The sequence below is a fragment of the Takifugu flavidus genome, chromosome 9 (genome assembly GCF_003711565.1).
Source record: "Takifugu flavidus isolate HTHZ2018 chromosome 9, ASM371156v2, whole genome shotgun sequence".
NCBI classification, from domain to species: domain Eukaryota; kingdom Metazoa; phylum Chordata; class Actinopteri; order Tetraodontiformes; family Tetraodontidae; genus Takifugu; species Takifugu flavidus.
In genome coordinates this window covers 12,883,643-12,896,059 of record NC_079528.1, presented here as the reverse complement: position 1 = coordinate 12,896,059, position 12,417 = coordinate 12,883,643, and the positions used below count along the sequence as shown (strand labels likewise).

General features: G+C 45.1%; 2 protein-coding genes and 1 non-coding gene across 6 annotated transcripts; 2 read left to right on the top strand and 1 right to left on the bottom strand.

The window, feature by feature from the left end:
* The first annotated feature begins 13 nt into the window (after window positions 1-13).
* trnav-uac (transfer RNA valine (anticodon UAC)) lies at window positions 14-86 on the top strand. The gene has a single exon. It is a non-coding gene; the product is annotated as a tRNA-Val (tRNA).
* A 1,117-nt stretch (window positions 87-1,203) lies between these two features.
* cstf2 (cleavage stimulation factor, 3' pre-RNA, subunit 2) lies at window positions 1,204-6,775 on the top strand. 4 transcript variants are annotated; one of them, XM_057042922.1, is made up of 15 exons: window positions 1,204-1,363; window positions 1,583-1,661; window positions 1,831-2,000; window positions 2,093-2,229; window positions 2,307-2,426; window positions 2,526-2,648; window positions 2,759-2,897; window positions 3,833-3,892; window positions 4,496-4,595; window positions 4,680-4,876; window positions 5,218-5,342; window positions 5,519-5,551; window positions 5,974-6,057; window positions 6,406-6,556; window positions 6,629-6,775. In XM_057042922.1, the coding sequence occupies exons 1-14, from the start codon at window positions 1,267-1,269 to the stop codon at window positions 6,526-6,528; spliced, it is 1,587 nt and encodes a 528-aa protein (XP_056898902.1). In that variant the 5' UTR covers window positions 1,204-1,266; the 3' UTR covers window positions 6,529-6,556; window positions 6,629-6,775. The 4 variants fall into 4 exon arrangements, with proteins under 4 accessions (XP_056898902.1, XP_056898904.1, XP_056898903.1 ...); XM_057042924.1 differs by lacking the exon at window positions 3,833-3,892; XM_057042923.1 differs by lacking the exon at window positions 5,519-5,551.
* On the bottom strand, window positions 6,764-12,304 carry nox1 (NADPH oxidase 1). The gene is made up of 13 exons (XM_057042920.1): window positions 12,151-12,304; window positions 11,891-11,986; window positions 11,687-11,797; window positions 11,355-11,439; window positions 10,321-10,466; window positions 9,869-10,062; window positions 9,658-9,781; window positions 9,494-9,586; window positions 9,176-9,417; window positions 8,495-8,657; window positions 8,217-8,363; window positions 8,002-8,126; window positions 6,764-7,602 (listed from the first exon to the last, which is right to left on the bottom strand). The coding sequence occupies exons 1-13, from the start codon at window positions 12,193-12,195 to the stop codon at window positions 7,476-7,478; spliced, it is 1,698 nt and encodes a 565-aa protein (XP_056898900.1). The 5' UTR covers window positions 12,196-12,304; the 3' UTR covers window positions 6,764-7,475.
* Window positions 12,305-12,417: the final 113 nt, after the last annotated feature.

Sequence of the window (12,417 nt, the reverse complement as noted above, 5' to 3'; positions counted from 1 at the left end):
CCATTACACATCCGGTTCCATAGTGTAGCGGTTATCACGTCTGCTTTACACGCAGAAGGTCCTGGGTTCGAGCCCCAGTGGAACCAGTCTTTTCTACCCTTTGACTTAAACAATTATTTAACTTTTTCACGCTTAAAAATCAAATTACGCAATTACAAGACATAAGATTAATTAAAATGTGGTTATTATGTAGCGTACACAAAGGAATGACAATACTTAACCAGCCATGTTGGGAATAATTATCTTCAAAGGTCAACATTTATCAATGATAGGATCCCTCGATTACATTAACTCGTGTATGATACCATTTCACGTCTGCAATATCTTGTCACTCCAGTAGCCAGCTGGTGTTCGCTTTTCCTATACTGACACCACACTCTGCACTTCATTCCAATATTATTTTGGAAATAGTGTAAAATTGTGCATTGCCCATTTAATGTTTGGGGTGAATACAGTATTTTCATGGGTAGTTATTCCATGCTGATTATACCTGCCTTCAATTGCCCCTCGGGAACAGATAAAGTGTTTGTTTTGAATTGATTTTTGGTGGTCTATAATCATGCTTATTTCAAAGTTTTGCAGTATTTTATTTGAGAAAAATGAAAATATAAATGTAAGGTTGTAAGGTAAATTATTCATATTTAAATAAATAAATAAAAGAGAAATGCGTACACCAATTTGCAATTTAGGGATACCAATTTGCAACTCCCTGTTATTTTAAGTTCCAACGGAGATAAATTAGCCACTAGAGGATTCTTCCCATTTAGTACGGGGGTATTTTCGGATTATCCAGTTGTTAGTCTCTAATTAAATTGTTACATCCTTACTCTCATTTAATGCATATCCCAGTCAGATAAAAAAACAAAAACATTTCCTACCAACAAGAAAATTAAATGTCAGGCATTTTAAGTTTATATAAATAAAGTAATAAAGAGATAAGTACTCACCAAATCAGTTGTCAAAACACTGTTCTCGTAGGCCTAATAAAGTGGCGAGTGTCTTTATAATGGCAAATAGCGCCATCTATTTTCACATCTTAATTTGTGTTATTTAAAAAAAAATATTTTATCTTACGTGGTTTGATTTTGGGTGAATCTTTATGGTGCAAGCAATTTTAAGTTACTGCTACTCAGTATCATTTAATGGTAAATAGCCGAACATATCAACCATCAAGACTTGGCAAAGGTCGCACCATTGAGGCCTGTCGAACAACCGGAAATTGTTGCACTCAAATTTCCTGGTGTTACCGTCATTTGTCTCCGCAACATGGCGAGTGTGTCTGGTGCCGCTGCTGCTGCAGCCGCGGCTGCTGCAGCCGCTAATAGAGACCCAGCCGTTGATCGTTCGCTAAGATCAGTGTTTGGTAAGTTTATTGAAATTTTCTATCCGGGATTTATCAATGCATTTTTATTATATGAGTCCTTTACCAACAATTCAGCAACCAGCTAATGAATCAAAGCATGCTAACGCCGAGCTAAGTAGTAACAGAACCAAGTTAGAGAGTAATTACTATACGAAAACACGGAATGTTTTCTGTTTTGTCTCATTAACTGATTTTTAAAAAACGTTTTATTGTATTCAGTCGGGAATATTCCATATGAAGCCACAGAAGAACAATTGAAAGACATCTTTTCCGAAGTCGGACTTGTTGTCAGCTTCAGGTGAGCGAAAGATGCAGTCGTCAAGGTAGTGATTCCGACCCTGACGATGCTTAATTGAATGGATTCACATCCCCAATCATCTGTCCAGTTTAATTTCTAATTGATTTTCATATATGGTAGACTAGATGGTTAATATTTTTGCTTTGAGATTGCATTTGGACGTTTTCAGGTTGGTATATGACAGAGAGACTGGAAAGCCAAAAGGATATGGCTTCTGTGAATATCAAGACCAGGAGACAGCATTAAGTGCCATGCGAAACCTGAATGGGAGGGAGTTTAGTGGTCGAGCCCTCCGTGTTGACAATGCTGCAAGTGAGAAAAACAAAGAAGAACTGAAAAGTAAGGACTTGATTCAAGCAATGCAACTAGAGGATGTAAAGATTTTTACGTGATGTTTAAATATTCTGCTTTGTTTGTTTGCTATGGTGTAGGTTTGGGAACTGGAAGCCCTATTATAGAGTCTCCTTATGGTGATACTGTTCAGCCACATGAAGCCCCAGAGTCCATCAGTAGAGCTGTGGCCAGTTTGCCGCCTGAGCAGATGTTTGAACTTATGAAACAGATGAAGGTAACATCACATGCCAGTTTTTCTCCAGTAGGGGTAATTTCTGCACTTTTCTTCATTTTTCTATTTTTTCTGTCCAGCTCTGTGTGCAGAACAGCCCACAAGAGGCGAGAAACATGCTTCTGCAGAACCCTCAGCTGGCCTATGCTCTGCTACAGGCCCAGGTGGTCATGCGAATTGTGGACCCAGAGATCGCCCTGGTAATAGACGCTGAACACCACATCAGTAAAATTATCTTGTGGAGGCGGTGTTATGTGTTAGCTGAACTGAAACCCTCTGCTCATGTGGGCCACTTTTAGAAAATGCTCCACCGTCAAACTTCGGTCCAGCCTCTGATTTCCAGTGGGCCTGCAGGAGGAGCCCCACCTGTCAATCCACCACCTGCACAGGCCAATGTTCCTCCATCACAGTCACAACCTCTAGTAAGCTTGCCGTCCTCTAAAAAGCCTTCCATTTCCTTCAGAAAGACAAATTGAGATGCTAAATTTTAGTTGTGGTGCTAGGCTAATGTTTGAATTGAATTCACTTTTAGCCTGGAATGCACATTAACGGGGCTCCCCAAATGATGCAGTCAGCAAACATGGGCGTTGTCCCTGGAGCGATGCCTGTGCAAGGACCTGGTCAAGGACCGGTGCCAGTAGGACAAGGACCAGTACCAGTAGGACCACCAGGTAAATGTCAAAGTGCCTTCCACACAAGCAAACGTTCAATCTTTGAGCAACACAATGATGTGGATGTGAATACGGTGATAGTCAAAACTGCAGACGTTAAGAACCTCGGCAGATGTCGTCTTTTGATAGTGTTTCTGATACACAAGTGGAACTTTGAGCTGTTTATTCCACCACACTGTAGCACATCCACTAGATGTCACCAGAGCATCTGTAATTAGCCAACTTGTCTAACGAGTACTCGTGTGCAGATTATCTCCTTTGAATGCGATGTTTTCTTTTTTCTCTGTGGCACCCTTTATGTGTCTCCAGGCTGTTCATACCTGGCTTTAACATGTGTTAAGCTTCTCAAGTGACAGCTTGTAACTGAGCCTCACTTCCTGCTCTGTGCGGAAAGAAATATGCGCAAGAGATCTTCGTATTTGCGACAGCCGACTCGGTGTTTCAAGAAACCGACACTGATGTCTGGCCGGAGTAGTTGATAAATGAGCTGTCAGCAAAAAAAAAAAGAACTGAATGTGTAACACTGAAAACATTTCTGGAAAAGACTGATTATTAGTCATGAGTTTTTGCTTCCAGTGTTGAAGATTGTGCATCCAATCATGTTTTCTAAGTGCTTCTAAATCACAACATCTCACATCTGTCAGCAAAGCTCAGTATTGTGATCCCAGACTGGCAACATGTTAATATATGGACCATATAGCACAGTGGCCCTTGCAGGATCATCTACCTCCAGATGAGGTCTCAATAATCACTTCAGAGCACATCTAAACAGCTTTCTCGTAATCGGGACCCCAAAGATGCACGCTAATACTAAATAATCGGGACCTCCGGAGGTGTAGAGTAATAGGATGAGCACACTAGAACATGATCTTGTGTTGCTTTGCACTCTTGAGTCTGTGTCTCCTGTTCTTTTTCCTACTTTAATGCTGACTCAGGAAACCTTCAGCATTCTCCCACAGGAGCGTCTGGGCAAGCTGCTATCGAGCGGCCTCAAGGTATCATCACTGTACTCCCTTCAGTTCTTCAGTCGGCTCATATGACTGGTGTGGAGGCCACAAATACACAACAACACTTCGGAAACCCCGGGTTGTAGCTAGAATAAGATTACACCTTATTCAGAACTTCATTGTTGTTGGGAAGAGTAGCACACTCCTCCACTCGGCACGCAAATTGAAAGGTTGTTTCAGAGAGTCAGGCTTTTGGTTGATTAGCTGGTTAGTGTTGACTTAAATTCCTCTGTCCTGTCTGGGCAGTTTTGTTAGTTTGCGCTTGGGAAAATGTGACTTTTCCCCTCACAATTTTCCTGCATTCCAAAGAAACCATTAACCGTTAATCTTCCAGCGTGTTGACACGTGTATTTTTGTGTAGTTTACAGACCCGAACATTTAGGGTAAATGAATGAAGCTTAAATTACGGGAGAAACGCCTCCTGAAATGTGAGCCTTTCACTACACGGTTCACATTTCATGAGGCGTTTCTCCCGTAATTTAAGCTTCATTCAGAGACGGACCTTTGTAAAAGTCTTTAGCGATGAACCAGTTTCCAAACCAGTGGCTCACAAACATGTTGAACATTTTCCCCTCTTCTTCTCCGCGCCAGGACCTGGCGGGATCCCCCCGAGAGGCCTTCTGGGTGATGGTCCCAATGATCCCAGGGGAGGAACTCTGCTGTCAGTTACTGGAGAGGTCATTGACCCAAAGTAAGATGTTGACCAGGGTCACACGGCCCCAATATGTCCCACAAAATATTTGTGATTTTAATTTAAATATTCCTGTGCACTTAGCCGCCCGTACATGGGGGCCCCACCACAGCACCAGGCGCCTGTACATATGTCCCAAATGGCAGGTGGACCCCCACCAGATATGAGAGGACCTCCCATGGACATGAGAGGCCCACCCATGGCTGATCAGCGCACCATGATGGGTGACCCCAGAGGGCCCATGATGATGGAATCACGAGGACCCCCCATGGAAACCCGAGGTAGCTCAACAGTCTCCATCTGCCCCAGGCAAATTTGTAATAACCTTGTGATTGTGTTCTTTACATTTTGCAGTTTTCCCTGAGGTTTAAATTATTCTATAATTATATAATCCATTTCCTTTGGATTTCCCGACCAGTCCGGTTTATTTCCTGTTGCTGCATATTTAATAGCTCCATAATTAGAGATGCATATACAAATTGAAAAGATGAGCTATTTTTGGGTTCAGCGGCGGTTTGGAGCTGACAATTTGTGGTTTTTAGCATTTTTATTGTGGTTAAACTCATTTCAAGATATTTTCAGGCTTTTTGAGCTAAATACATCAAGTGTTTCTTCCCTGCAGGTCGCGACCCGAGGGCAATGGATACTCGAGGTCCAGTGACGGCTCAGAGGGTTCCCATGGCTGCGGGAATGCCGGGTGCCATTCCTCACGGCATGGGTCCTAATGCCCCTCCACCTGCAAGACCGGTAAAACAAGATCAGATGCTAAAACACTGTGCTGCTTTTGTCATCTCAGCTTTGTCTTTTCCAGTTCTATAATTAGATGTGGTCATGCTTGAATGGTGTTGGTTGATGGTGATACTTTTGTTATTCATGGTGCTCCTGAGCTCTGGCATTTTTTTTTTTTTTTTTTTTTTTTGTAGGAAGCAATGAGTGAGAGTCAGTTCTACCTAACGGTAACAGATGCTTTTATTTTGAAACTTGACTTTCCAGTTTGTGTGGGAAATTCCTGTCTGTTATCATCGGGCTCCACTCGCTGCCTTTCCCCCTCTCAGAAATGTACTGGCAGTGGGAACCAATATTGTTTAGCAAAGCTGCGATCGCCTCAATACCAACTTCAGCAAACTTTATTTGTTCCTTCAGGGCAGCTGTACCTGGACTTTATGAACTTTCCCACCTCTGTATATTTGAGTTATGAAGAAAACTTAAGACAATTAAGATTTCTCTTAACCTGAACCGATAACTGCAATTTACAATTCTGTTCTATGTATATTCATCCTTTTAGATGTCAGCCACAGACTCTATGAGCAATACTTTATTAGAAATTGGATATTTGGTCCAGTCTGCCTTGAAAAGGACAAGTGCTTTTGCCTTACAGGGCCCAGGGATTCCTTCTGTTCCTTCATCAGGAGGAGGCTTCAGTCCAGGCCAGAGCCAGGTTTCATCACAGGATCAGGAGAAGGTGTGTGTTATCTCTTATAATCACAGAAAAGGCGGGTGTGGCCAGGAATCTCAAGCAGAACCACTCTTCATTTCTACTCTCCCCCGCTAACTGCAAGTCATCCTGCGTAGCGTCTCCTTTGAGGTAGACAGAGCGAGGAGAAAAGGCCGGTTTAAGAAACAATAGCTGGAGATGACAGCAAAGCTTTTTAAAGGGATTGTTTGTTTTCTTGATTGTGCAACAAAGTGAGAAAAGGTGACGCATGAGACGAGAGAAGCACACCTTAGATTTGAGTTTCAAGTGCTTAATCCTCCTGTGTGTGTGGATGTGGTGTAATATTGGCCCCCTTTTTCTGTTTCTGTCCTCCAGGCTGCTCTCATCATGCAGGTTCTGCAGCTGACCCCAGAACAGATCGCCATGTTGCCCCCGGAGCAGCGGCAGAGCATCCTCATCCTCAAAGAGCAGATTCAGAAGACGGCAGGAGCGCCGTGACGGTCCAGCTGAGCCAAACTGGTTTGGGGTAGGCCCCGTCCAGTCCACCGTTGAGTCAACGGAGCCGTTTGTGATTTTAACGCGTGACTCTTCCCTGCAGGACTCCACCTCGTCTCGTTCTGCTCCCACAGATCTGAAGGTGTCTCGTTTGTTTCGATCCATTAACCATTATTGTGCTTTTGTGTCACCGCCTACTTTTATCTGGATACTATGTTTTGTCAATAAAACAAATAGAAACAGGGAAAAAGTTGCATTTATTGAACTCTGTGACTGATTCTGTTTCTCAACGATTGTGAGGGAGCACAAGGAAACCAATAAACCTTATCAGTCGTTAAATCGACAACATTAACCTGATATTTAAGAAACGCTTTTATGCTTGTAAAGATTCATCTGTTTACTCGGTAACTTGCATAAGCGTATTTCGGAGCAGAACCTGCCTATTTGGTCTTGGGCGGATTTGTCTCGAGTCCACCAGTAATTGATATACTTAAGTACTTGCAGTTCTATTGAGTGTGTTTTCTGAGGACATTTTTCCCCCCAAGGAAATTGGGTAAAACATTTTTATTTACAAAAACAGAATAACAGCAATGATCTCCAACCCATGATTTCAATAATGTCCTAAATCATGTGACAGCAAACTTGACAGGTGAGACATAATTGGACTGTACGCTATTTGTCCCACAAGAAGAATGAAGAAAAGTGACATCATCTCATACACAACGGCCCGCTTTGTCCTCAGACAAACAAAAGTGGACAAAACAAGATAAGGATAGTAGTTCCAGATTACTATAAACGCTAATGACTGGGTGCAGCTCAATCGTGTCTTTGACGCCAGATCCTTGAACTCTGTAACACTTAAACGCTTCCCGTAATCTCGGTCAGGTCGACGGGAACTGTGACGGCAGTGAGCGCCTCCTCGATCCTGTTTTCCCGGAGGGGTGCGGCTCTCAAAAGTTCTCCTTGTTGAAGTAAAACTTGGTCTTGCGAGGATCCACGTCGGAGTACTTGCCGCACTTCTTGGCCAGGACTTCGCCGAGAGCTTCGGGGCCGCACAAGAAGGTTCCCACCACAGACCTGAGAACATCAGAAGAACACTTAAGAACATTGTAAAAGATTTAATGCGCCTGACCCTTTTTTATTTTGGAATGAAGCTAAAGTGGCGTCATTCAACCTTTGTTGGGATGAAAGCTCTAAATGATGTGTCAGTACAGCAAACAATGACAAATATAATAAATAGATGTACAAGGATAAATAGAGCACAGTCTATTCCATTAAGCTGTGAAGTCCATGGTGGAATGCTGCTTATGCTGGAGAGAAATTGTCACCCTGTTGGTGGAAAACCCCAGAATTGAAGGCTGAAACAGTTTTTCAGGAACTGTGGCTCACGCTTCCTGTTCAGGGACCGTGAATCCGTACGGGGGGGGCAGGGTCCACTGGGAATATGGAGATTTACGACAAAAAGCTCCATCTTACGTGGGGTTCTCCTTGCGGACTTGTTCGAACTCCTTGTCCCAGTTGGGTCTGCCATAGTTCGTTTGCTGCCTGAGCCCGGTGACCATGTCTACGTCCGAGTCCGGGTGGACATTAATGTGGCAGACCTGCAGGGGACACACAAAGCAGGCGTGTGACTAGAGCCAAACTCGCCCTGTTTACCTGGACTTTGGTCAGTCGGCACTTGAGACACGTACGTGACCGTCATCCCACTTGGTCAGGTAGAGTTTGTAGGTGAGGAAGTCCGCCATGCCTCTCTCATCCATTTCTTTCTCCAGAACCTGCAGGAGGTCAGCGAACCACTCAAAGGCGTGCGTTTCCCGGCAGAGCCAATAGAAATAGATCTGAGACCAGGAAACAGATGCAGGTTAAACAATGACCCTCTTACAAATGGAGTGCTCCTAATCAAATGATAAATCTGGCCCCTATTTCACAACCATGACAGGCAGCAGTGTGAAATAACAGGTTTAACTACCTTCCTGGTGCGCAGTTTGGGGTTGGATTCCTTGAATTTGTACCAGATCGACTTGAGGATGGAGGCGAAGGGAGTGACCCCGATGCCGGCGCCGACCAGCATGCTGACTTCATAGTCAAACACGTCCTCGCTGGCTGTGCCAAACGGACCGTCCACGCCCATTCTGAGGACAACAATAAAGTAACTGTTTCACCTGGGAGGCACAAGTGTGTGAAAGAACCTTTGAAGAGTGACTGGGTGTTAAACAAGAGGTGTCGTAACATCAACAAGGAACTAAAAACGACTGACTTGAAGCAGTATTTATTGTATTTATTTATCTCCTAAGCTACAGGCAAATGATTGATTTTATGTTTCATTTCCTGTTATTGCTGAAAGCATGTAGCACAGCCATGTTAGCCTCATAAACATCTCATAATTCTCCTTTAAGCTAACTCTCATCAAAACCTTCACATCTACAGCAACATCTACTCTACACAGATTCAGTTAAGAATTTTTCTTTTTTACAGTAAAATAATCTCGGATTTTGATTAAAACTCAGAAAACAGAATCTTTGGAGGACAGAAGGATGCTTGCTTTGCTGTTTTACAGAAGCTTCATTACAAACATCAAAGTAAACTGCTTAGTTTTGGGTTTTTTTTAAGCATTTAGAACATTTGTAGAAAAATGTGTTTTAATACTCACTTTGGACCCTGTGCTCCCTCGGGGAGCTGCTGCATGATTTCGATGAGCTTGTCAGTCCAGTCTCCTGCGGAGCGGATGTGGACGCTGAAGAAGTCTTCCTCTGGCGCAGAGGTCATGGTGAACGGATGCCACTCCAGCTGCGAGATGGCCGGACAGTTGAGGAAGACGTACTGGCCCACCTCCATTTTGAATCCCCTCTTCATCAGCTGCAGCTCCAGCACCTTGGACGGCCGCATCACGATCTGAACGTATGGGACCGAGGTTACGCTCACTGCGAAGGGCCCCGGAGGACAACGGCGGGTGACGAATCAAACATACCTTCCTGTATCTGACCGTCTGCATGTAGCGGATGAAGCGTATCAAACGCTCGCAAAGATAGAGAACCATCGGTCCGATCACGTACATCCAGGTCTGGAGGGTCAAAGAGAGGTCTTTGGTGTCCATTAGCCTGTGAATGTCTGAAGACCAACAAAAAGACAAACCTGTGGGAATCCTCCTGAAAACTGAGGAATGGGACACTCGGGAATCTTCCCCCAGTCTTCCGTACGATCTTTACAGAAGGTGGCGTTGTGTGCTGGCTCGGAATTCTGACTCCTCACGATGCGGCTGCAAAAACAACATGTTTGAAACCAGTTTGGGCTAATGGCGACAGCATTCCAAACAGGTTAAAGTCAGCTGGCGGCGGTTCCTCACCCAGCTCCGTGGAAGACGAGGCCAGCAAAGAAGATGATGAAGAGGTGGTGGGTGTACCAGAAGACCTCGAAATAGCTGCGTCTGATGACCTCCATGGACGAGGTGATGATGAGGATGAGGGCCAGGGTGATGATGACGCCCGTGAGCCCGGCGATGGTGGTGAAGGCAAAGTAGGTGGGGATCTGCTGCGGATCCTGGAGAGCATGCGTTTGAATCATAGTTTGAACCACAAGAGCTACGCTAAGATCATCCACCACATTCTGATCTGATGGATCATCTTGGAATCTGATTGCCTCTCATTCAGCTTCTGTTTTAATGACTTAAACAGTAAGAAAAAGCATTCGATTTCAATCGGTAAGTTGAGTCGTGGCTCCTCCTCAGGGACCATGGATCTGAGGGAAAACCCCTCTGGAAATGTGATCCTCTGCGAAGGGAAGATTGCGCGAACTCACAAGGTCGGTGATCCGGATGGGGTTCAGGTATGTGGTATTTTTGGTGTCCTCCAGATTGGACAGGGCGGTGCTGAGCTTATCGTAGACTCCCTGCCGGCTGTTGTTGTACCACTCCACGTTCAGCAGGTGGGCGACCATGTGGACCGCTGCCGGGACACAAAGAGCCTCCGTTGAGCTTAAACCAGCGAGGTCTTTAAACGCTGGCTGCATACAGCAGCAGCAGATACAAAAATGGTTCCCGTCTTTGACGAGATATGTGGAAAAACCCCTTTAGCCAATATTTGTTCTGGGTTTGGCACCAGGCCGAAATGCTTCGACACCAAAGCAAAGGTGAGTTTAGAGAAAGGGGTTTGAAAGGGGGGTTAAGGAAGCTATCCATGTTAAATTGGAGAAACCATCCTTCTTCTGATCTGATCTGATCTTCTGATCTGAACAGAGGTGGTGGCCTGAGGCACTTCCTATCACCCACATACAATGCAGTCCTCCAGTCCTTCCAACAGCAAAACAAACATTCACACCATTCCAGGAGACCCAGTGACTCACCACCACGTGGACCAGCAGACAAAGGGGAGACACCTAAACAGAAACTAGGTGAACGACCCGACCAACGACCCTGCTAACGACTCTCAGGTGACCACCCAGATCATTAGCATGCTAATGGTCCACAGGGGCTATATATTTTCAAGCTCTCTCCCCAGCGACTTCAGAACTGAAGAAGCCTTCTGGATAGAAGGCGAAACGTCTTCAAGAGAAGAAACCCAGTCCAGTTGACAGAGAAAACTACCTTGGATACAATGACCTGGATGACTGAGAATTTACACAGACAGTTTAGAGAAACACTTTAAGTTTAGGGATGTAATAGTTCTAAAAATGAGAACTGACGGAAAAGATCCCACACTTTTCCAATAAGCCCCAAATGTGCCAAAACGTTGTAATAAATGATCGGTAATCTATAGCAAAGCAGTTCTATATTGTACAGTTATATAAAATAATCATTTAGAGCCTCGATCTGTATTTTAAGAAAATAAGTTTACCTGTCATCAGAGCGATCATATAAGCCACCAGTTTATGGAAACTCAGATTTTTATCCAGCTGTTTCCTCATTGATCTTCCGCAACACTGAGAAGGGAGATAAGATGAGATGATAGTCAGAAACCGACCTCACTGACCTGGAACTGTTGTGGAAGCCTGAGACGACTCATGGGAGGGGGGGGGGGGGGGGGGGTCATATAATGGCATTAGTGAAATGTTTATAAAGTAGCTGGAGGGGAACCATCCGTCGTGAGTTCACTACATGTCAGGGGAAATACGGAGACAAAGCTGAAAGGGTGTGTGCAGTCGCACCCTGAACGCATCAAAATCTCACCACAAATGAGCCGCGGAAGAGCGACAGCAGGTTTCTGCAGACCGGCAGGAGGATCAGCATGCAGTTAAAGTTGAGGACGGCGGCTGGAGCCCTGGCCCACGCCAGAGCAGACTGAGGTGGGGGGAGGATGGGACAATATCACTGATGGATACTTCCTAATGAAACCCATTTATGCGGCAAGTCTCGTCTGACGCCTTCACTTACCCCCAGAAGATGACGCGTGTAGAAAAACCGCTCTCCTAAATCGTAAAAGAGATAAAACCAGACGAAGAGGAATATGTTGATGCCCATCCAGACCACCTGCAAAGCGTCCCGACCACAAATCAGTCAGCACAGGTTAATTATGAGCTACTTTGAAGATTTCTTTGACAGGTGTGCGACACGTCCAAGCGCGCCGCGGGGATTCGCGCTCCCGCCGTGATTTGCCAAGTGAATTCCCCCAAATGTGACGACCAGCAGCTCACCAAGATGAAGGCGGTGAGTCCGTGGTTGATGATCCAGTTGCCCATCTTGGGGGTTATTTATCTCCACAGCCAGCAGCAGCAGCAGCAGCAGAAGCTTCTCCGCATCTTCAGTCCGGGGCTGCGCTTTTATACTGTATCGCGCACCTGCGCTCAGACCTCCTCCTCCACACGCGCGCACACGCACAGAAGGAAACTCGGGTAGATGTGTCGAAATCAGGTCGACAAGGAAGCCCGCAGAGGCAGTTTTTCCTCCCGCAGCTGCATGAC

Bases quoted from the DNA above. Each gene is read 5' to 3' on its own strand.
- cstf2 (XM_057042922.1), top strand. From the start codon at position 1,267: ATGGCGAGTGTGTCTGGTGCCGCTGCTGCTGCAGCCGCGGCTGCTGCA. The intron at 2,427-2,525 runs GTAATAGACGCT...GGCCACTTTTAG, and splicing joins TGGACCCAGAGATCGCCCTG to AAAATGCTCCACCGTCAAAC. The intron at 2,898-3,832 runs GTAAATGTCAAA...ATGCTGACTCAG, and splicing joins AGTACCAGTAGGACCACCAG to GAAACCTTCAGCATTCTCCC.
- nox1 (XM_057042920.1), bottom strand. From the start codon at position 12,195: ATGGGCAACTGGATCATCAACCACGGACTCACCGCCTTCATCTTG. The intron at 11,798-11,890 runs GTAAGTGAAGGC...CCCCCACCTCAG, and splicing joins ACACGCGTCATCTTCTGGGG to TCTGCTCTGGCGTGGGCCAG. The intron at 11,440-11,686 runs GTGAGATTTTGA...CTCCCTTCTCAG, and splicing joins TCTTCCGCGGCTCATTTGTG to TGTTGCGGAAGATCAATGAG.